Here is a 23,863-nt window from a genome sequence, read left to right as displayed (position 1 = left end):
TGACCTCTCCTGTTGCACGGCACAGGCTCCGGACGCGCAGGCTCAGCGGCCATGGCTCACGGGCCCAGCTGCTCCGCGGCATGTGGGATCTTCCCGGACCGGGTCACGAACCCGTGTCCCCTGCATTGGCAGGCGGACTCTCAACCACTGCGCCACCAGGGAAGCCTTATATATATATTTTTTTAAATTTATTTTTAATTTTATTTATTTTTGCCTGTGCTGGGTCTTCGTTGCTGTGCCTGGGCTCTCTCTAGCTGTGGTGAGCAAGGGCTACTCTTCGTTGCGATGCGCGGGCTTCTCATTGTGGTGGCTTCTCTTGTTGCGGAGCATGGGCTGTAGGTGCACAGGCTTCAGTAGTTGCAGCACATGGGCACAGTAGTTGTGGCACAAGGGCCCTAGAGCCCATGGGCTCAATAGTTGTTGCTCGCAGGCTCTAGAGAGCAGGCTCAGTAGTTGTGGCGCACAGGCTTAGTTGCTCTGTGGCATGTGGGATCTCCCCTGACCAGGGATTGAACCCATGTCCCCTGCATTGGCAGGTGCATTCTTAACCACTGCACCACCAGGAAAGTCCTAGTGGTTATTTTTTAAATACATGCACGTCTGTAAACTTGTAATTTCTAATGTGTACTGTTAATAAGCATCTGTATCGACCCCTAGAACAAGTCAAGGACAAAAGAATCTGGGCAAGATTTAACTTCCTGCTGGAACTCCCTACTGGCAACTTCTATGTTGATATTGTTTAGATTATTATTTTAAAGTTTTATACAGGCAAGAGTTAGATGTTTTTATATGTTTTTCTAATGTATTAACCAATTATTAAGCTACTGTCTCTCAGCTCCAAACTCACTTTCTATACTCTGCATTATAATGCAGGGGCTGGGATTCTGCAAACTCCATTTATGCTTTGCCAGCTGGTTCTGTTACCCCTGCAAAGTGGAGGTAATAGAGGGAGACTGCAGGGATGGAGGAAGGAGAGGGGACTTGCTCTTTCCTTTTTGCGTCCTGTCTCCTGGCTGCCTGTGGCTTCTGGGCTCATCACCTTGGCTTCTTCCCCTGGCAGTTTCTAAATCCAATTTGCAATTTTTCCAGTTCTCGCAGAATCAGCTTTAAAGTGACCCCATCAGGGTTACCAGTTCCAGAAGCTGGCATGCCCTGTCAGAGGTCTGAGTTTCAATTCTGCAGAAGTCATCCTCCACTTTCCAAGGTTTAGTAATTCACCTTCTTCTTTGGTTCCCTCAGCCCTAGCAGGTATAACTGCTTCTTACAGTTGCTACTTCTGTGATACTGCAGATTTTTTTTGACTTTTCAGTTACTAGTTAACAACTTTAAACCTAGTTAACAGTTCTCTGTATTACATTCTCTTTGTTAAACAACTGGCATGATTTCTGTCTCCTGACTAATATACTTTTATAAGCTTAATTCTCTGTATTAAAAGATTTCTTTATGGTTGTGATTTGCAACTCAGGGAGGGTTAGGTTCTAAAATCGGGGCATCAAATAATAAAACGGATTGACCCTCCAATATACTACTTCTCTAATGTGATCATAGTTGGCTGTTGGCCCTGGGATGGAGCCAGTAACTGCAGCTAAGACCCCACTGGACAGGGCAGGGCAGGGCAGCTGAGAAGAACGCCCTGCAACTGCATGCTGGTCACTGTCAGCTTTTCAGGGGTCTCTGCAAATAGAGCAGGAAGTTTATGTCTCCCTGTCACCTCACAGGTGGAAAGTCCTCAGGGAGACAGTCACAGGCCAGCTCTGCTATGAGCTTTCAGTTTGGCTTATATGTCTGCTACATTTCCATTTTTTTCTGGCTCCATGGCCAGTGAGCTCTCCCCCCTCCCTTCCCTCCCTCCTTCCTCCTGTGGAGATAATATTCTTTAGCTTTCTGGTCTTCTTTTCCCTCTTTGCCAGGGGCCATGAACGCTACTTCCCTTCAAATCACTCTGTGTTAGACACTTCCACTGCCCTCTTACCGCAACCCCCAACATCCTGTGGCATCCCCCTCATTCTTCCTAGCATGGATCTCAAATGCCTTGGACAGGAGTGGACATATGTGGGCTCTTATGAGTCCAGGGCTGTGTGGACAGTGGCTAAGCTTGGCATTTCTTGTAGCCCAGGTGTCATGGCGGAATTCATACCTGCTACCTACAGATGAGGAAACTGAGAAATATCAGCCACTCCTACAACTTAATTTAAAAAATGATCAAAAAAAATGATCAAAACCCAAAAAACAAAAAAAACAAAACAACAAAATGATGGGTGAAAGATCTGAACAAACATTTCACAAAGATTCACAAATAGCCAACAAACACGTCAAAAAATGCTCAACACCGTTAGTCATCAGGGATATATAAGTTAAACCTACAAGGAGATACTATTATACACCCAGTAGAATGCCTAAAATTAAAAAGACTGCGAACACCAAGTGTTGACAAGGATGCAGAGCAACTGGAATGATCAGCATTGCTGGTGGGAGTATAAAATGGCAAAACTACTTTAGAAATAAGGGTCTGGCAGTTTCTTACAAAACTAAACATAGAACTTCATCAAAATTAAAAACTTTTGTGCATCAAAGGACACTGTCAAGAGACTGAAAAGGCAACCCACAAAATGGGTCAAATATTTGTAAATAATATATCTAGTAAGGGATTAGTATTCAGAATATACAAAGAACTCATAAAATTCAACAACAAAAAAACAAGCAACTTAATTAAAATTGGGCAAAAGATTTTGAATAGACATTTACCCAAAGAAGATACACGAACGGTCAATAAGCACATGAAAAGATGCTCAACATCACTAATTATTAAGAAAATGAAGATAAAAACCACAATGAGATAGTACTTCACAGCTGTTAGGATGACTATTACTAAAAAGAACCCCAAACAAACAGAAATAAGTGTTGGTAAAGATGTGGACAAATTGGAATCCTTGTGCATTACTGGTGGGAGTGTAAAACAGTGCAGCTGTTGTGAAACGCAGTATGATGGTTCCTCAAAAAATTAAACAGAATCACCATATGATGTGGCAATCCACTTTTGGGTATATATCCAAGAGAAGTGAAAGCAGGACCTTGAACAGATATTTGTCCACCCATCTTCATAGCAGCATAATTCACAATAGCCAAAAGACGGAAGCAACCTAAGTGTCTATTGACTGATGAATGGATAAAAAAATGTGGTGTATACATACAATAGAAAAGGAATGAAATTTTGACACATGCTGCAACATGGATAAACCTTGAAAACATTATGCTACCTGAAATAAGCCAGACACAAAAGGATAAATGCTGGATGATTCCACTTATATGAGGTACCTAGAATACTCAAACTTGTAGAGACAGAAAGTAGAATAAAGGTTACCAGGGGCTGAGGGAAGGGGGATGGAGAGTTTATTGTTTAATTGGTACTGATTTTCAGTTTGGGATGATGAAAAAGTTCTAGAGATGGATAGTGGTAACAGTTGCACAACAATATAAATGTACTTAATGCCACTGAATTGTACACTTTTTCTTTGGCTGCACTACCCAGCAGTCCCACTCCTGTATTTACTGAAAAGAAATTAAAACAAAAGGACTTGTAGAAGAGTGCTCCTAGCAGCTTTGTTTATAATAGCTCCAAACAGAAAATAACCCAAGATGTCCATTAATAGGAGAACGGCTAAGCAACTGCGGTGTATACATGTAAAGAAATATTATTGAAGCCACTCAGTCAGTTGTTGGCTAAACAGAGATATGAACAAAGGTTGTTTTACTCCAGTTCCTTATCTTTCTTCAACCGCACAGGGTGAGTTTTCCTACTCACTCCAAAATTTTGACCTAAGGACAGCCCTGAATGTTACTGAAACTCCAGAGTTCCATAGGTGCCTCTGCTAAGACTCTTCCTTCCTCCTCTCAAAGGGAAGACCCCATCATTATCTGTGCTTAGTCCCTAAGACCTGTCATCCTGTACCCCATCTTCTCAGCAGAAGGGCTTTGGGCATTTATTTGGGTGCCCCAGCATACCTGGATCCCAGTTTTCATCTCTCTAGGGGTCGTAGTTCTATCTGGTCTTTCCCATATTTCAAGTTAGAACACTTTGGCCACCATCATGTGGGGTCTCTGTGAGCCCTGATTAGTGCCTCTCTTGAGGGTGACCCCTCATGGGTCTCTTTCTCCAAGGCAAACTGAGCACTGTACTCTGGAAGGGCATGGACTCCTGAGTTTTACCATCTGTATTTGAAAACTGGCCCTACCACTTACTTAGGTAACCCCCCTGTGCCTCAGTCTCCTCATCTGTAAAAGAAAATACTACTACTACTTACTTCATAGGGTTGGCATGAGGATTAAATTAGTTAATAAGGTGTAAAGTTCTTAGAACAGTGCCGGGCACATGGTAAGTGCTGTGTAAGTGTGTTATTTTTTACCCACCTACCCCCATGTTCTCCATATTCTTTGAAAGATTTTGTTCTCATATGACAAGTGAAAGAAATAATTAGGATCCAGCCAGGATCCAGTCAGGAGGCGGAAACCACACCAGTACTTTGAACAGGGAAAATTCAACATGAAGAACTGTTGACAACCAGTTAACGGGGACTACCTACTAAGAGGGGTCAACGGGACTCTAAGGGACACAGGAATAACGGATAAAGGGAGCAGCCACTACCTCCAGAGATGACACAGAAAACCCACGGAAGGATAAACTCGCTCCCTGCCACAGCTGAGGCTCAGAACTCACGGGTGGGGGCGTGGCGGGAGAAGTTTGCTGAGGAGCTGCAGGCTGGGGCTGGCGAGCCGGAAACGGTGATGGCCGAGTCTGACCGGAAGCCGGCCGCCGGCAGCTGTGCAGTAGAAGCCGGAAGAAAAGCCCTGGGAAGAGCGAGAGAAGGCCCTTCAGTGTTCTGCGGACGCCTCCCCCTGACGCGGCGCGAGCGTGGTGCTGGCTGGCACGATCGCAGGGCAGGGCAGAGACGGTGTACTTGGAGCTGAAGAAGCACCAAGTTCACAACAGGCGCACACCCCGTCAACGTCCTCATAATTAAACGACGTTTAACTGGGAGTGGTTCCTGTTTATGTTTCATGTGCTGATAGCGGTACGAAGGGGGCTGTGGTTAGGGCAGTCCCGTGCTCCCGGCGGTCCGCTGTAGTCACTAGTCGTGCCCGTTGAGCCCGTATTATTACAGCCACCCACCCCTACGCCCCTCTCTCTCAGAAATGTCCCTGTTGGGAGGATGAAGTGTGTGGTCACGTAGACGATAGTATTCCCACAGATAGTAGCCAGAGACACAATAAATACACACAAACAAACCTGCTTGAAGACAGCCCAGGTGTGGAGAGGCCACAAGATTCAGGGAGAAGACAAGGGCACTGAGGTGAGCGCGGCAGCCTGATTCCCCCTTGAAGCGCTGGCTGGTTTGGAGGTGGCAGAAACTAAGAGGCTGAAAAGCCGAACCAAAAGCAATAGTTCTCAAGGGTAGTATGTGATTTTAAAAATGTACATCTGAGTCTGTCTAAAAGAGCTCTTTTAATAAGCATAAAGTAAGTCTGACATGCAAGCACAGTGTCATTGTTAAAACGGCAGCATCTTTCTTATCGCTACGTAAAGTAATGGCACATTTTACAGGTCATGGCCACTTAGGTTTGATGAAATACAGTCTATTTGTTCCTACGGTATACTTGTTCCCACGTACAGTGTCTCTATAGGAGAGATTCCTAGAAGTGGAACTGCTGGGTCAAAGGTCATATATTTGATAGATTCTACTAAACTGACTTAAAAACAAACAAACAAACAAAAACCCTGAACAATGTTCATTTCCTCACACTCTCCTCAACACTGAATGTTACCAATCTTTAAGACTTTTTCTCCTCTGACAGGCTCTCACCATGTCCTCATTTCAGCTTCAGTCCAGAGTGAAGGGAATCTGTGATTCCCAAAGTATCATCATGTTCCACTCCTATATGTAATTGGTTCAAATCTGCATCATACTTTCCTAGAGTTTGGGCCTTAAGACCTACGCATCTTTCTCCTCCTAAGGGAAAATAAAGGGTCATTTCTCCACGTGGTGCTGGTGAGGATCATGGACTATTAGGATAGGAAGGGATCTTAGACACTGCCAAATCCTAGGAGTTCTGAAAGACATTCAAGACGGTCTTCACTGTTACAGGTGGCAGAGTATCTTTTCAATTTCTACTTAGAAAAGTAATAATTAAAATAATTCTTCAGACAACCTCTTGTCCCATCAACATGCGATCGCTTGGGGAGCGTCTCAGTGCCTGTTGACCAGCACCTGCAGTGGTCCCTGCATACAAGAAGTGTGCGTATGACTCAGCTGAAGAGGTGGGTCGTAGGTGACTTGTGACTCCTCTACAGCAACTTTTAAAAGTCATATACTGCTTCATATACAACCATAATGGAACGCTGGCTAAGCACATAAAAAGTTTGCTGAAATAAAGTAAAAGAAGACCATATACTGAAAATTCTACAAATTTGGTTCAAGATGATATTCATTTACTAAATGTGCAAATTGCATTCTGCTAATCAAAATATCTTGTATGTCAGAAACAAAAGCCCAAAAGAGAAAATATAGTGATCATTATATCCAATTTGGTCTTTCGTTATTAGGGATGAAGACCAACCATACCCTCTTCATGTTATTTGCAGAATGGTGCTTACATATAGCAGCCAGAACCCTTCTGTTTTAGCTCATCATTTAGACACAAAACCATGAAAGGAATAAAAATAAACCAGTTTTTTACAGTGCAAAAAGCACAAATTCTAAACATTCGTTTAGGAAAGCAGTTTGTGTCTATTTTTGATGCTACAATGAGTCATTAAATTTCATACATTTTAATATACATTTGTCCTAAGACCAATATGATATATGTTCTTTTAAAAGTTATTGTTAACAAAGCGTGCTTTTCCCTTACATAATTAAAGTAAATTAAACATTTTGCATTACATGGTAAATGGAAGAAGGTTGAGACTAGTCTTATTACAGTATGGGTATTACTCAAGATTATTTTAATATTATACATATATCTAAAATAGGTTTTATTTTAAAAATCACTTCTTTATTACACATCACACAAATTATTATATGCTTAAATAATTGCAAGTTGTTATCAAGAGTATACATGGTAAAAGGCATTCTCCAGTTAAGCTAGAAAGCTCTTATCTGGTCTAGATCCCTCAGTTTATAAATGAGGAAACTGAGGCCCAGAAAGGGTAAGAGATTTACTTAAGGTCACAGAGCCAGGAAGGGCCTCAGACTCACTCTTAGTTCTTTGCTCTTCAGGGTGAGTGTGTATGAGATTAAGTGATTTGAAGGTCTCAGTATACTTGTTCTTGCTGAAAAATCTCTCTGGTGGCAGAGATTCTGATACTGCCCCCTCTAGGTTCAACATTGCCCTCACTCCTCCCTTAGAGCCCCAATTTCCTTGGGGACTAAGCTATTTTAGTTCCCAAAGGCTGTATCAGATGCTGCCTTCCCTTCCCATGCAACCAGGGTCAGACAGTATCTGCTGAACCAATACTGTTAAGGAGTAAGTCCATGAAAGCGGAGAGTGGGAAGGGAAGCTGGACCACCAGGGGCCATTTTTTTTTTTTTTTCCCCAGGGGCCATTTTTGCTGCTTATAGTTCACCAGGCAGATTCTACCTGAGAGATTCAGGAGGGAGAAAGAGCAGACTCGGCAGATGCTACTGGATTTGAGAAGATGCTGTGTATGAGTCTACAACTTACTTTCTTGTCTTTCAGGAAATTAACTCCTTTCAATTTAGGGGGAAAAATTATTCCCACCTGGGGGCAAATCATGCCTTTACTTTTAGAACTTGTTCCATCTTTTGGGAGGGACTTATTTCAAAGGCTCACTCTCTGCTGCCCTTGATTTACCAAGGACTTGCCAAAGCACGCTCCAAGGAGCCCTAATCCTGGTGTGTTGTAAACAGCTCTGCATCCCACCATCTGCCTAGTACCTGATGGGATCTTGCAAGGGTGTTGACCATCCCCCTTCTGAGCTCTTGCTCTGGATGTATGTCTCTCACAGTTTACAAACCACCAGGAGAGGCTCGCCTATCTCCTTTCTCTGGGTGCACAACCCAGTCTGTACAAAGCAATGAACTTCCTGAAAACACCTTCAGGAGGCCTCTGCCTTAAACAGAACCTGTACTTGTCTCATCATCTGCCTGATCTCTCTAATCTCTTCTGCTCCAGTTTCAAGGCTCTTCTACAATCGTACTCTCGACCTCATCACCCGAACACAACCTGTTAATGTGGGTTAGTCACCATCAAGGTGATTATGCATGATCTTTATTCTGCCCCCATCACTTGCTCATGCTGGTTCCGAAATCTATTGACATGGTGCTCTGTTGTTTACTCTTCTGGCTCTCCCAGGAAAGCAGAGGTCACCGGAACAGGGTGACCAACATGCCAACAGAGGCCCAGGAGACAATCGACTGATGCAACGCCAGAGGAAGAGAGGGAGGGGGGAGGGGGGCATTTTGTGGAGGAGGCTACAGCTACCCTCCCAGAGGGATGCAGGTTCCTAGCAGAGTTATCAGTCAAGGGCAGTAGGCACAGTGCCTAGAGCCCCCCAGATGTTTAATTTTAATTTTTTTTTGAAATCAGACATATAATAATGAATGTAACAATAAATCCAGCCTGGATTATATTTGTGGTTTGTAGTAGCAAAATATAATTTAAAAAAAATTTTGTTGTTTTGATGGACAAAGTGTCCCACGAAGACAAAAGTGTGTAAGGCACAGGACAGTCATAATTCGGCCCTGGGTACGGTTTACAGTTTCTGGTTTTAAAAAAAGAAATGGATATCCAGATATTTGTAGGGGACCTCTTGTTTTTAAATATTAGGAACTCGCTTTAAAATTAAACAAAACATACACGTCGTGGCCCAACAAAACACGTGGAGCTTAGCTTGCACCCTCTTGAAGGCCTGGGCTATCACCGTGTCCCCAGCATGCCCGTGGTTGGACACGATCCGAGCACCCCGCTCAGGATGTAAGAAGGGGCAGCAGAAAGCCTTCGGGGCAGGACAAGGGTCTGACGGTTAAATCTCTGCCCGGTCCGGTCTTGGAAGCTCGGTCGCCACTCCGGCCCAGGCGCTCCCTGGCTGCCCCACCGGCAGGCGCGGGCTTTGCGCATTCACGGGTTTTCCCGCTCCTGCCGACTTCCAGGGCGGCGCGGGGGGTATGGGGGTGGGCTTCTCCAGCTCACCGGTCACGCGGGGGCGCGGGTCAGAGGCGACAGTCCAGGGCATCTCCCCGCTCGGCCCCACCCCTCGGAACAAGGCCCGCCCGCCGGCCGCAGCCCGGTTCCCGGACTAGGCCTGCTTCTCGCGGGGCCTGCTCCTAGGAGGCGAAACTCCACACTGAGGGCGCGGAGGTGGTTTCAGACCGCAGCGCCCGGGCTCCTCCTCCCGCGCTACCCAGGGAGGCGGGCTGTGCTCTTTTCAAGGTCCCGCCAAAGGGCCCCGCCCTCCCGGAGGGAGACCTAGCAGCCTTCCCTCCTACACTAGGCCGGGGACCGCCGGACCGGAAGCTGCGGGGTCTCGGGGCCCCGGTTCGTTCTCGCCTAGCCGCAAGCCGCGGGTGCGCATGCTCCGCGAAGGCCCGCACAGGGCCCGGGTGAACCCTGATAGAGCCATCGCGAGGCGGGGTAAGCGGAGCTCCAGTGGCGCAATCGGTTAGCGCGCGGTACTTATACAGCAGTACATGCAGAGCAATGCCGAGGTTGTGAGTTCGAGCCTCACCTGGAGCATGACCCTTTTGGATACCCGGACCCCCCTTTTACCCCCTTGCTCAAGGGAACGAGTCAGTCTCTCTTTAGTCTCCTCAGTTCCTGTCTCTCACTGCTCTGCTTGCACGTCCTGCTTCGCTGCAGGCAGGAAGCCGCTCTCCTTGGCGCCTCACTCGCTTTCCAAGCTACTTGTTGCCCCCGCGCAGTGCACCGTCCAGCCGCCCGAACCCGTACGTTTACCTGCTGCTCCCTCTTCCTAGGCATTTCCTTTAACGGCACAGTCCCGGGTCCCGGTACCGGGGATGAGGACGGGAAGTCCCGGGGCGCTGCACCGGTGATGGGACCCTACCTGGGCCTCGTCATCGAAAATTCCAGGCGCCCTCTCTACGGGGCGTGCCCGAGTTCCCGGCGCCAGTTCCCTGCTGCTGCCCCTCACCCAGGGCCGGGAGCGGCGTGGTGAGCGCTGGCTGTCGGGGCCCGAGCGGGGCGACCGCTCCCGCGAGCTGGGGCCCGAGGCCCAGCGCAGGGCCTCAAGTGAAGCAGTCGCTCTCCTCCTTTTTAACTATGGGTTGGCCAAAAAGTTCGTTCGGGTTCTTCCGTAACCTCGTTACCAAAACCGCGAACGAAAACCCGAACGAACTTTTTGGCCAACTCAGTGCTGCTAACTGGTCGTTGCCGCCTTCCCTCGATCTGCAGAACCCCTAGACCGCGGGCCCTTCTCCCTTACCCAGGCCTCCAGGCCTCCCTGGGCGGATTTGCAGTTTGGGAAAAGTGCCTGGGCGTTTCCCTCCCCCTATCTGTGCCCCTGCTCCCCGGTGTCAGTCAGGAGTGGTGGAATTCGCTGGCAGACGGGAGAACAGACGTTTTCTAGGGATATCCTTTCCGGCCTGCTGCACACCCCAGGGTCAGAAGTACCCCCGGGGAGCAGGAAATATGCCAGCTGGGTTTTGAAATCTTCCAGCACGCGAACATTCTGAGGCAGGGGGGCCGCTTTGTCAGGGGGTGGACGGATGCCCCACATCCTCAGGAGGTGGGGTGAAGTAGGGAGCAAGCTTAGTTGGGATGAGAGGCCTCCCGGACGTGTTCTCCCGAAAGAGTGGTTTCAGCTGTTTTTATGGGCGTGCTAGGAGTTAACTCCTGGGATGGAAATACTACCAGGAGCGGTGAGAAGCAAGACCTAGAAAGCTCGGAGGTAGTGGGTGGAAGGTGGAGCTCTTGTCTGTCTCCTCGGCTGCTAATCCCAGCGCCAGATTCCGAAAGGGGAGCCCCATGCCTCCTGAAATGTGAGAAAATCCTTCCACCTCACCCAACCTGGCTGCCAGTTCCTCGCTGAACCGGATCTTTTCGCTCACAGGCTCATCCTCAGCAGATGGTTGAGTGCTCCCCTTTAGAATTCTAGCCAGCCTGGAAGCAAACATCTATCCCCAACCCCCACCAAAAAAAGTTTGCTTAATTTTTTTTAAAAAACAGGTTTATCGAGATATAATTTATATACCCTACAATTCACCCATTTAAAATGTACAATTCAACGAATTTTAGTACATTTACAGATATGTGCAACCATCACCACAGTCAATTTTAGAACATTTTCATCAACTCAATAGAAAATCCTGTATCCTTTAGCTATCACCTCACCCTACCCCTAAATAACCACTAATCTACTTTCTGTATCTACATTTACCTATTCTGGACTTTTATATGAATGGAATCATGTAATATGCGGTCTTTTGTGACTGGCTTCTTTCAGTTATCCTAATGTTTTCAAGATTCATCCACATCCTACCTTGTATTGGTGCTTCATTTCTTTTTTACGGCTGAATAATATTCCGTTATATGGATTCTTCCCAATTTTGAACAATGGAGAAAAGGTTGGCATTTTAAACACATTTGCTGAAAACTGCTTTTTATAAGGGAATTAATTTTAAAATGTACAAAGCATAAAAACAGTCACCCTTGCCAAGTGTATGTTTTTAACCTTAAGAGGTTATCACTGCAAGAACTGGTAAGATATTTCCAAGAGCTCAGCCAAGAGCTGAGCACGGAGCAGTTTCCTCACGTGGACAGAAATGCATGAATGAAAGGTCATTCTGCCCAACTCCCTATCCATGTTGGAGTCCCTTCTGCAAAACCCTAGCTCCTATTTGAAAAGTTCTAGCATCAAAATGTCATTTCTTCACAAGATGATGCATTCCACTTTCTGTCAACTCTCATGGTTAGAACATTCTTCCTCTTAAATATTGTTTCTGTCCCTATAGGTTATTGCTGGAATGGTGGTGGTTTGGGGAACTCTTTTTTGGTGAGACGGTCAAGTGGGAAGGTAAGAAGCTAAATTATCAATAGTTGCCCTTGCTCTATTTAATCTGGAAATCACCAGATAGATTATTAGTGGATTATAAACAAACAAATAGACCACTGGCAGATTTGTAGATCAATGTCTTAATGTGAGGTTGATAGGATTTTTAAAGGGTGTGATGGGTGATAAAGATCAAATCAGAAAATTATGGGAACATGCTATAAAAACCATAAAGTACTCCATATACAGGTGTAAGGAGGTGGCATTCCTATCACCACAAAACTAGTGGATTAGGCCTATATGCAATGTATGGTGGCTTTAAGGAGGAAGACGGGTAAATATGAGGTGGATGAACCCAGAAGGTAGGTTGAAGTTATAGCTGAACAGCTGTAGACGTCTAGCTGGAGACAAGCCTGACCTACCTACCCGTTGAAATCCGTTGAACTCTATTGAACTATGCACACAGGTTGACATTAGCTTTGTAGATGGCTTTGGATGGGCTTATTAAAACTGTGTGTGATACAAAGCTGGAAGGGAGTGCAAATTCAGTAGAATTTCGAGGAAGAGTGGAGCCAATCCAGGGACAAATATTTCTGACAAATGACAAGATGCAATTTGATGGAGATAACTGTAAGCCTGTGTTCAGTTCTGAGTTCAGTGTGGGGCGTGCCTGGCTTGACAGCTGTTTGCATATAAAGGATCTGGGCATTTCGGATATGCACAACCTCAGTTGTCCTGGCCGTGTGATTCAACTGTTAAGAATGTCAGCCAATTATTAATGCATTACTATATAATGCATTACATGGTGTGGCATCAGAGATCACAAAACAACAGTCTGTGGAACAAATCCAGCCTCCAGACAGGTTTTGTTTGGCTTTCTAGCACTGACTTGCAAGTGTTTAAATTTTTAAAAATCGTTTGCCTGCATATTGGGAGGTTTTACTGAAATGCCTAGATTTCAAGTTTCTAATGAAAAATTAGAAGACTTGGCCATCTCGGGCCCTTATTCCCACATGGCAACATTGGCTGCCCCCTTTGGATGGGCAGGTGATCTTTCGTTTGCCGTGGTCCTACCACTCTCCATTAATCCTCGCAGAGGTGGGTACCAGCTGCTTGCTTTGCTGTTTTCTTAACCCCTGACTCATTTCTCTCATTTGTGACCTACGTTGACTGTGTGGATCAAGGTAGGGAATACTCATGTTGAAGTCAGCCTGAGGGCTGTGATCTGGGTGACCACAGCCCATTTAAAATTCAACAAAACAAAACTCCAGTTCTTTGTTATGGAAAATTTCAAACATACCCAAAATAGAGAAAATAGTATATTTAACCACCCTGTATCCATCCATCACTACTTTCAAGAATTGTCAACGTTATTTCATCTATCTCGTTCCCACAACATTCTCCCCTACCCTAGCACTGTCACTAGAATATTTTAAAGGAAACCCCAGTTATGGTTTAATTTAACTTGTAAATACCTCAGTATGTATACCCAACAGGTAACCACTTTTAAAAAGAGCATAACCATAGTACCATTAGTACACCTAACAAGAGTAATAATAGAAACTCTGCATCATCTAACACCTCGTCTGTGTTCAAATGTCCACACTTATCTCTGAAAGATATTTTTATGGTTGGTTGGTTTGAATCGAGATCCAAACAAGGTCCATATATTACATTCGATCAATGTATCTTTTAAATTTCTTACCAATTACCCACTCCCTTTTTTGATATTTATTGATCTATAGAAGCTCCCACAGAATTTGGCTAATTCCATCCTCAAGGAATCCTTTCACAAGTTCTTCAGTCCCCCCTGACAATTAGATCTAGAAGCTTGGTAATGTTAAGATGCAATTTTTTCTTTTTGCAAAAATAGATTGTAGGTGGTACTATATACTATTGTATCACAAGAGAGAAAGTACATAATGTCTGGTTGTTCCACTTTTACTGATGTTAATTTTACTGGTGATTTCAGATGTGGTCAGCCTGGTCCATCCATTACAAAATGCCACATCAGCCTCTAACCTAATGGTTTTAGCATCTGTTGATGCTCCTTGTCTAGATTTATTATTGTATTAAGGATTACTCAACAAGCGTTTTCTAATTCAATTATTCCTTCTGTATTTATAACTGTCATTCTTAAAAACCCCCTTTTTCCATCGACTGTTTGGTTTTCCTAAAGCACAATTCACATAGAAAAGACCAGGTAATATTCCTGGACTCTTTTCCTTTTTCTGCTAGTCTTTAGAATAATGAATTGATGCTCTAACAACTCCCAAAGGTGACCAATTAGTTTTTTTTAATTTTACAGCTTTTTTTTTAAAGTATTTGACATACAATGAACTGCCTGAATGATGCTGAGTAGCTTTTCTAGTGCTTATTAGATATTCAGATATCTTCTTTGGTGAATTGTCCATTCAAATCTTTTGTCTGTCTTTTATTGGGTTGTCTTTTCATTATTGAGTTATAAGAGTTTTTGTCTATTCTAGATATAATTCCTATGTTGGATATATGTTTTGTAAATAATTTCTCCCAGCTTGTGGTTTGAATTTTCATTTTCTTAATGGTGTCTGTTGAAAAGCAAACTTTTAAATTTTGATAAAGTTCAATCTATACAATTTTTTTCCATTATGGATGATACTTTTGGTGTTATATCTAAGAAATTTTTGCCTAACCCAATGTCACCAAGATTTTATTCTATGTTGTAGCTCTTACATTTAGGAGTTAACTTTTGTATATGATGTGAGTTAGAGGTCTAAATTTTTCTTTTTTTGTATGTGGATATCCAATTCTGGCACCATTTGTTGAAAAGCCTATCCTTTCCTGATTGAATTGCCTTGACACATTGTCAAAAATGAATTGACCTTAGCTGTGTTGGTCTTTTGTTGGACTCTCATTCTACTCTGTTGAGCTATATGTCAGTGTGGTGTTATGTGTGGATTACTATAATCATATAATTTGTATGAATCATGATTCAATTATATGATTATAGTAATCCACATATAACGCTATATATATATGTATATATATATAAATAAACTTTAGGGTCAGTTTGCCAATTTCTATGAAAATATCCTGGGATTTTTACAAGAATTCTGTTGAAGGTATTGATCCACTTGAGGAGAATTGCCTCTTTTAACAATATTGACTCTTCTGATGCTATAAGCAAGTTATACATGTCTCCACTTATTTAGGGCTTTAATTTCTTTAAGCAATGTTTTGTTGTTTTCAGCATTGAAATGTTATATTATTTCTTCCTTAAATATTTGGCAGGATTCACTGGTGAAGCACTGTGGGCCTGCAGTTTTCTTTGTAGGAAGTTTTCTCTTTAAAACCCTACAAATTGAATTTCTTTAATAGATTTGGGGGCTATGCGAGTTACCTATTTATTCTTGAGTGAGCTTTGGTACTTTGTGTCTTTCAAGAAATTTGTGTATTTCGTTAAAGTTATTGAATTTATTAGCATAAAGTTATTCATAATATTCCCTTCTTGTCTTTAGGATCTGTAGTGCTTTCCCCTCTAATTTCTGATATTGGTAATTTATGGTTCCCTCCCCACCCCGATCAGTCTCAGAAGATGTTTTCCACTTTTATTTATCTTTTCAAATATCCAGTTTTGGGTTTCATCGGTTTTTCTTTATTGTCTTCCTGCTTTTCATCTGATTCTGATGCACTGGAAGAGCATGTATACTGTGCTGTTGCTGGGCAGTGTGCTCTGTCAATGTCAATTATGTCAAGTTGGTTTATAGGGCTCTTCAAGCCTTCTATACCGTTGATTTTTCTGCCTGCTTGTTCTGTCTGTCACTGAGAGAAGGGTATGAAAATAACCGACTGCAATGATAGGTTTTTCTATCTTTTAGTTCTATCTTTTCCTCCTTCATGTTGCTGGAAGCTCTGTTATTGGCTGTATACTGTTATGTTCTCTTTTTTTAAAAAAAATATATTTTTATTGGGCTTCCCTGGTGGCGAAGTGGTTGAGAGTCCGCCTGCCGATGCAGGGGGCACAGGTTCGTGCCCCGGTCCGGGAAGATCCCACAGGCCGCAGAGCGGCTGGGCCCATGAGCCATGGCCACTGAGCCTGCGCGTCCGTAGCCTGTGCTCCGCAACAGGAGAGGCCACAACAGTGAGAGGCCCGCATACTGAAAAAAAAAAATATATATATATTTATTTATTTTTGGCTGTGTTGGGTCTTCGTTGCTGCGGGTGGGCTTTCTCTAGTTGCAGCGAGCAGGGGCCACTCTTTGTCGTGGTGCATGGGCTTCTCACTGCAGTAGCTTCTCTTGTTGCAGAGCACGGGTTCTAGGCATGCGGGCTTCAGTACTTGTGGCATGTGGGCTCATTAGTTGTGGCTGGTGGCTTCTAGAGAGCAGGCTCAGTAGTTGTGGCACATGGGCTTAGTTGCTCTGTGGCATGTGGGATCGTCCCAGACCAGGGCTTGAACCTGTGTCCCCTGCATTGGCAGGCAGATTCTTAACCACTGTGCCGCCAGGGCCCTGCATTGGCAGGCAGATTCTTAACCACCGCGCCGCCAGGGAAGCCCCTTAACTGTTACATTCTTTTAAATACTCTGGTTAATGAGTTGATTCCTTCTCTTTAAAACTTTCATTACACCCTTCCCTCCATACCTAGTCTTTTCATTCATTTGCTCTTAGCCTTCTTTCCCTTTTTTCTTCTAAATTTATTTTTATCTTCTCCTATCTATTTTTTTCTTCTTTTTAACATAAACTGTAAAACGGAATTCTCTTTAAGTGTTTCTATGCTCCTTGCTGTCTGGTGGGCCCCTTGGGAGCAGAGGCAGGCAGCTGGGGTGGAGTTCATGCTGGGGGCGAGCCTGGTGAGGTGAGGATCGTTCCCCTCTTCTGTTGGTTTCCTGCCTTTCCCCACAGAGTCCTTGACAACCCCTGACCTTAATGATCCAGATGCCCCTCTTACTTTCCATAACACTAAGCCATCCATGATGACTACAGTTGAAACTCCAAGGAATATGGATCCCAGAGAAGAGCGGGCTGAAGACGGTTATATGACTTGCTTTCAGATATTCATGAAAGGAGTAGATATATTCAGTCTTGACCTAGAGGGAAGAACATGAACTTAGAACTACAGCCCACGGCGACTTCCCTGGTGGTCCAGTGGTTAAGACTCCATGCTCCCTATGCAGGGGGCCTGGGTTCCATCCCTGGTCAGGGAACTAGATCCTGCATGCCTCAACGAAGACCTGGGGCAGCCAAGTTAATAAATAAGTAAATATTAAAAAACAAACCAAAAAAACCCCCAAAAAACTATAGCCCATGGGCGATAATGACAAGGAAGCAAATTTACTTTTAAAATGATTAGCAGTGTTGAGAAATGGGATAGGTTGACTGGTGAAGGGGCGTGTTTCCCAACTTTAAAAGTGATTTGAAGCTGTAATGTAGTAGAACAGAATCTTGCATTGTTTGAGGGGTGGGTGAGGCTTCTAAGATCTCTTTTAATGCTACGATTCTTAGTTCTGTTTTCAGAAAAGAGACATTGTACCTTAGATTTTGTTATTATCTTCCCAGCTACTATTTCCCCTTTCAGAGACAGGCATGTGACTCAAAACCTACCAGAGTCCTTCCATGGGATGTTTCTATCTTGAGCTATCTGGGAGGAGACTTTTTTTCTTTCTGTTTAGAAACATAAAGAATATAAATCCAGAGCTTCCTGCAGCTCCCCGATATCTTTCTAGTTGAGCTATTTGGCCTGGGAGAACAAAGGCTACATTTAATGCAAAGCAGTGAGATAAAGAGGTCGGCAAGTGTTTGAGTCTCTGATTCTAAACGACTAGCTTCATCAGTTCTCTTTCTGTGGTTTGAATGTTCAAGCTAAAAAAGTGCCCCTTTGGGGCTTCCCTGGTGGCGCAGTGGTTAAGAATCCGCCTGCCAATGCAGGGGACACGGGTTCAAGCCGGGTTCAAGCCCTGGTACAGGAAGATCCCACACGCTGTGCAGCAACTAAGCTCGTTCTCCACAACTACGGAGCCTGCGCTCTAGAGCCCACGAGCCACAACTACTGAGCCCGTGAGCCACAACTACTGAGCCCACAAGCCACAACTACTGAAGCCCGTGCGCCTAGAGACTGTGCTCCGCAACAAGAGAAACCACTGCAATGAGAAGCCGGTGCACTGCAACAAAGAGTAGCCCCTGCTTGCTGCAACTCCCGCGCACAACAACGAAGACCCAATGCAGCCAAAAATAAATAAATAAAATAAATAAATTTATATATTAAAAAAAGTGCCCCTTTGCATTTGGCCAGTTAAGAGTTTCTCACTTGTAACCAAAAGGGGTCTTGACTTGTGCAACTGTTATTGTACAAAATATCATTTTACATTGATGACTGATTTTTCAAATTTCTTAATGAGTATTCCTTTAAGAAGGAAAAGGCAGTATCCAATCATTTAAACAGGCCTGGGGATAAAGTTAATAGATACTTCTCCATGCCTTTGTACAAAGCCCAGCCCTCCCCATCAGCACACTTGCCACCTCCACTTGAGTGACTCATCCAAAGCACAACACTTGATTTTTTTCCCCCTCCCAAACCTGCTTCTCCCCTCGTCTTTCCCATCCCACAAATGGTCCTTTCATCCATTCACCTGGATTCTAAGTGAAAAGCTTAGGTGGCAGCTTTTATGGTCCCCTTTTGCTCCCCCCTAGATCTAATCCATCAAGTCCCAAGTCTCCCTCCAGTATGTATCCTGGACCCTGCCCTTCTCTCCATCCACAGTTTCTGTCATCTCCTGCTTGGACTCTGCAGGAGCCTCTGAACTGACTCCCTGTCTCCACTTCTCATCCCTCTCTTGTCTCTTCTTCACACAGAAGCCCAAATGGGCCTTTAATAACACAAATCAGATCCTGTCATTTCCTTGCTTAAAACCACTGACAGCTTTCCATTGCATACAGAATAAAATGCACAGGCCTGCTGTGGTGTCTGCACCAGCCCCTGCCCGCCTCTCCAACCTCAGCTCCTGTCACTCTACCCCTGCTTACTATGCTCCAGCCACCCTAGTCTTTCTATTCCTTGTTTCTGCCTCAGGCCCTTTGTAACAGCCATTCCTTCTCCTGCAACATCTTTGCCCAAATCTTAGGGGGCTGGCTCCTTAATTTTCAGGGCTCAGTCAGATATCACCTCCTCAGGGGTGCCTTTGGATATACTATAGTAGTATTTAGTACTATCAAAAATTACTGGTTAGATAGCCTCATCCACCAGAGGGCAGACAGCAGAAGCAAGAAGAACTACAATCCTGCAGCCTGTGGAACAAAAACCACATTCACAGAAAGATAGACAAGATGAAAAGGCAGAAGGCTATGTACCAGATGAAGGAAAAAGATAAAACCCCAGAAGAACAACTAAATGAAGTGGAGATAGGCAACGTTCCAGAAAAAGAATTCAGAATAATGATAGTCAAGATGATCCAGGACCTCGGAAAAAGAATGGAGGCAAAGATCGAGAAGATGCAAGAAATGTTTAACAAAGACCTAGAAGAATTAAAGAACAAACAAACAGAGATGAACAATACAATAACTGAAATGAAAACTACACTAGAAGGAACCAATAGCACAATAACTGAGGCAGAAGAACGGATAAGTGACCTGGAGGACAGAATGGTGGAATTCACTGCTGCAGAACAGAATAAAGAAGAAAATATGAAAAGAAATGAAGACAGCCTAAGAGACCTCTGGGACAACATTAAATGCAGCAACATTCGCATTATAGGGGTCCCAGAAGGAGAAGAGAGAGAGAAAGGACCCGAGAAAATATTTCAAGAGATTATAGTCGAAAACTTCCCTAACATGGGAAAGAAAATAGCCACTCAAGTCCAGGAAGCGCAGAGAGTCCCATACAGGATAAACCCAAGGAGAAACACGCCGAGACACATAGTAATCAAATTGGCAAAAATTAAAGACAAAGAAAAATTATTGAAAGCAGCAAGAGAAAGAAGACAAATAACATACAAGGGAACTCCCATAAGGTTAACAGCTGATTTCTCAGCAGAAACTCTACAAGCCAGAAGGGAGTGGCATGATATACTTAAAGTGATGAAAGGGAAGAACCTACAACCAAGGTTTACTCTACCCGGCAAGGATCTCATTTAGGTTCGATGGAGAAATCAAAAGCTTTACAGACAAGCAAAAGCTAAGAGAATTCAGCACCACCAAACCAGCTCTACAACAAATGCAAAAGGAACTTCTCTAAGTGGGAAACACAAGAGAAGAAAAGGACTAACAAAAACAAACCCAAAACAATTAAGAAAATGGTCATAGGAATATACATATTGATAATTACCTTAAAGGTGAATGGATTAAATTCTCCAACCAAAAGACACAGGCTTGCTGAATGGATACAAAAACAAGACCCGTCTATGTGCTGTCTACAAGAGACCCACTTCAGACCTAGGGACACATACAGATTGAAAGTGAGGGGATGGAAAAAGATATTCCATGCAAATGGAAATCAAAAGAATGTGGGAGTAGCAATACTCTTATCGGTTAAAATAGACTTTAAAATAAAGAATGTTAGGGCTTCCATGGTGGTGCAGGGGTTGAGAGTCCACCTGCCGATGCAGGGGACACGGGTTTGTGCCCCGGTCTGGGAAGATCCCACATGCTGCGGAGCGGCTGGGCCCGTGAGCCATGGCCGCTGAGGCTGCGCATCCAGAGCCTGTGCTCCACAATGAGAGAGGCCACAACAGTGAGAGGCCCGCGTACTGCAAAAAAAATAAAAATAAAGAATGTTACAAGAGACAAGGAAGGACACTACATAATGATCAAGGGATCAATCCAAGAAGAATATACAATTATAAATATATATGCACCCAACATACACCCAACATAGGAGCACCTCAATACATAAGGCAACTGCTAACAGCTATAAAAGAGGAAATTGACAGTAACACGATAATGGTGGGGGACTTTAACACCTCACTTACACCAATGGACAGATAATCCAAAATGAAAATAAATAAGGAAACAGAAGCTTTAAATGACACAATAGACCAGATAGATTTAATTGATATTGATAGGACATTCCATCCTAAAACAGCAGATTACACTTTCTTCTCAAGTGCACACGGAACATCCTCCAGGATAGAGCACATCTTGGGTCACAAATCAAGCCACAGTAAATTTAAGAAAATTGAAATCATATCAAGCAACTTTTCTGACCACAACACTATGAGATTAGAAATCAATTACAGGGAAAAAAACATAAAAAACACAAACACATGGAGGCTAAACAATACGTTACTAAATAACCAGAGATCACTGAAGAAATCAAAGAGGAAATCAAAAAATACCTAGAGACAAATGACAGTGAAAACACGACGATCCAAAACCTATGGGATACAGCAAAAGCAGTTCTAAGAGGGAAGTTTATAGCTATACAAGCCTACCTCAAGAAACAAGGAAAATCTCAAATAAACAATCTAACCTTACACCTAAGGGACTAGAGAAAGAAGGACAAACAAAACCCGAAGTTCGCAGAAGGAAAGAAATCATAAAGATCAGAGCAGAAATAAATGAAATAGAAACAAAGAAAACAATAGCAAAGATCAATAAAACTAAAAGCTGGTTCTTTGAGAAGATAAACAAAACTGATAAACCATTGGCCAGACTCATCAAGAAAAAGAGGGAGAGGACTCAAATCAATAAAATTAGAAATGAAAAAGGAGAAGTTACAACAGACACTGCAGAAATACAAAGCATCCTAAGAGACTACTGCAAGCAACTCTATGCCAATAAAATGGACAACCTGGAAGAAATGAACAAATTCCTAGAAAGGTATAACCTTCTAAGACTGAAACAGGAAGAAATAGAAAATATGAACAGACCAATCACAAGTCATGAAATTGAAATTGTGATTAAAAATCTTCCGACAAACAAAAGTCCAGGACCAGATGGCTTCACAGGTGAATTCTATCAAAAATTTAGAGAAGAGATAACACTCATCCTTCTCAAACTCTTCCAAAAAATTGCAGAGGAAGGAACACTCCCAAACCCATTCTATGAGGCCAACCTCACCCTGATACCAAAACCACACAAAGATACTACAAAAAAAGAAAATTACAGACCAATATCACTGATGAATATAGATGCAAAAATCCTCAACAAAATACTAGCAAACAGAATCCAACAGCACATTAAAAGGATCATACACCATGATCAAGTGGGATTTATTGCAGGGATGCAAGAATTCTTCAATATATGTAAATCAATCAATGTGATAAACCATATTAACAAATTGAAGAATAAAAACCATATGATCATCTCAGTAGATGCAGAAAAAGCTTATGACAAAATTTAACACCCATTTATGATAAAAACTCTCCAGAAGGTGGGCATAGAGGGAACCCACCTCAACATAATAAAGGCCATATACGACAAGCCCACAGCAAGCGTCATTCTCAATGGTGAAAAACTGAAACCATTTCCTCTAAGATCAGGAACAAGACAAGGATGTCCACTCTCACCACTATTATTCAATATAATTTTGGAAGTCCTAGGCACGGCAATCAGAGAAGAAAAAGAAATAAAAGGAATACAAATTGGAAAAGAAGAAGTAAAACTGTCACTGTTTGCAGATGACATGATACTATACATAGAGAATCCTAAAGATGCCACCAGAAAACTACTAGAGCTAATCAATGAGTTTGGTAAAGTTGCAGGATACAAAATTAATGCACAGAAATCTCTTGCATTCCTATACACTAATGATGAAAAATCTGAAAGAGAAATTAAGGAAACACTCCCATTTACCATTGCAACAAGAAGAATAAAATACCTAGGAATAAACCTACCTAGGGAGACAAAAGACCTGTAATGCAGAAAACTATAAGACACTGATGAAAGAAATTAAAGATGATACCAAAAGATGGAGAGATATACCATGTTCTTGGATTGGAAGAATCAATATTGTGAAAATGACTATACTACCCAAAGCAATCTACAGATTCAGTGCAACCCCTATCAAATTACCAATGGCATTTTTTATGGAACTAGAACAAAAAATCTTAAAATATGTATGGAGACACAAAAGACCCTGAATAGCCAAAGCAGTCTTGAGGGAAAAAAACGGAGCTGGAGGAATCAGACTCCCTGACTTCAGACACTTACTACAAAGCTACAGTAATCAAGACAATATGGTAGTGGCACAAAAACAGAAATATAGATCAATGGAACAAGATAGAAAGCCCAGAGATAAACCCACGCACCTATGGTCAACTAATCTATGACAAAGGAGGCAAGGATATACAATGGAGAAAAGAGAGTCTCTTCAATAAGTGGTGCTGGGAAAACTGAACAGCTACATGTAAAAGAATGAAATTAGAACACTCCCTAAAACCATACACAAAAATAAACTCTAAATGGATTAGAGACCTAAATGTAAGACCAGACACTATAAAACTCTTAGAGGAAAACATAGGAAGAACACTCTTTGACATAAATCACAGCAAGATGTTTTGTTTTTTTTTAGCAAGATCTTTTTTGATCCACCTCCTAGAGTAACGGAAATAAAAACAAAAATAAACAAATGGGACCTAATGAAACTTCAAAGCTTTTGCACAGCAAAGGAAACCATCAACAAGATGAAAAGACAACCCTCAGAATGGGAGAAAATATTTGCAAACGAATCAACGGACAAAGGATTAATCTCCAAAATATATAAACAGCTCATGCAGCTCAATATTAAAAAACAAATAACCCAATCCAAAGATGGGCAGAAGACCTAAATAGACATTTCTCCAAAGAAGACATACAGATGGCCAAGAAGCACATGAAAAGCTGCTGAACATCACTAATCATTAGAGAAATGCAAATCAAAACTACAATGAGG

The 23,863-nt window shown here is 43.0% G+C and overlaps 1 protein-coding gene, 1 long non-coding RNA gene and 1 other non-coding gene across 3 annotated transcripts in view; 2 read left to right on the top strand and 1 right to left on the bottom strand.

The window, feature by feature from the left end:
- HAAO (3-hydroxyanthranilate 3,4-dioxygenase) overlaps positions 1-10,240 on the bottom strand; it is a 28,405-nt gene extending 18,165 nt beyond the window's left edge. The window contains exon 1 of the mRNA XM_060169843.1: positions 10,076-10,240. Coding sequence (XP_060025826.1) covers positions 10,076-10,089 — 14 coding nt within the window. The 5' untranslated portion in view covers positions 10,090-10,240. The remainder of the gene's footprint in view (positions 1-10,075) is intronic.
- The window catches only part of LOC132531792 (uncharacterized), a 160,280-nt gene continuing 145,767 nt past the window's right edge, over positions 9,351-23,863 (top strand). The window contains exons 1-2 of the long non-coding RNA XR_009544228.1: positions 9,351-9,645; positions 11,982-12,043. This is a non-coding gene — a long non-coding RNA (uncharacterized LOC132531792). The remainder of the gene's footprint in view (positions 9,646-11,981; positions 12,044-23,863) is intronic.
- On the top strand, positions 9,655-9,747 carry TRNAI-UAU (transfer RNA isoleucine (anticodon UAU)). Its single transcript is given in 2 exon segments — positions 9,655-9,692; positions 9,712-9,747. It is a non-coding gene; the product is annotated as a tRNA-Ile (tRNA).

The sequence above is a fragment of the Lagenorhynchus albirostris genome, chromosome 13 (genome assembly GCF_949774975.1).
Source record: "Lagenorhynchus albirostris chromosome 13, mLagAlb1.1, whole genome shotgun sequence".
Taxonomy (NCBI): Eukaryota; Metazoa; Chordata; class Mammalia; order Artiodactyla; family Delphinidae; genus Lagenorhynchus; species Lagenorhynchus albirostris.
The sequence above is the reverse complement of the archived record's forward strand: the minus strand, read 5'-3'. Positions and strand labels throughout refer to the sequence as shown.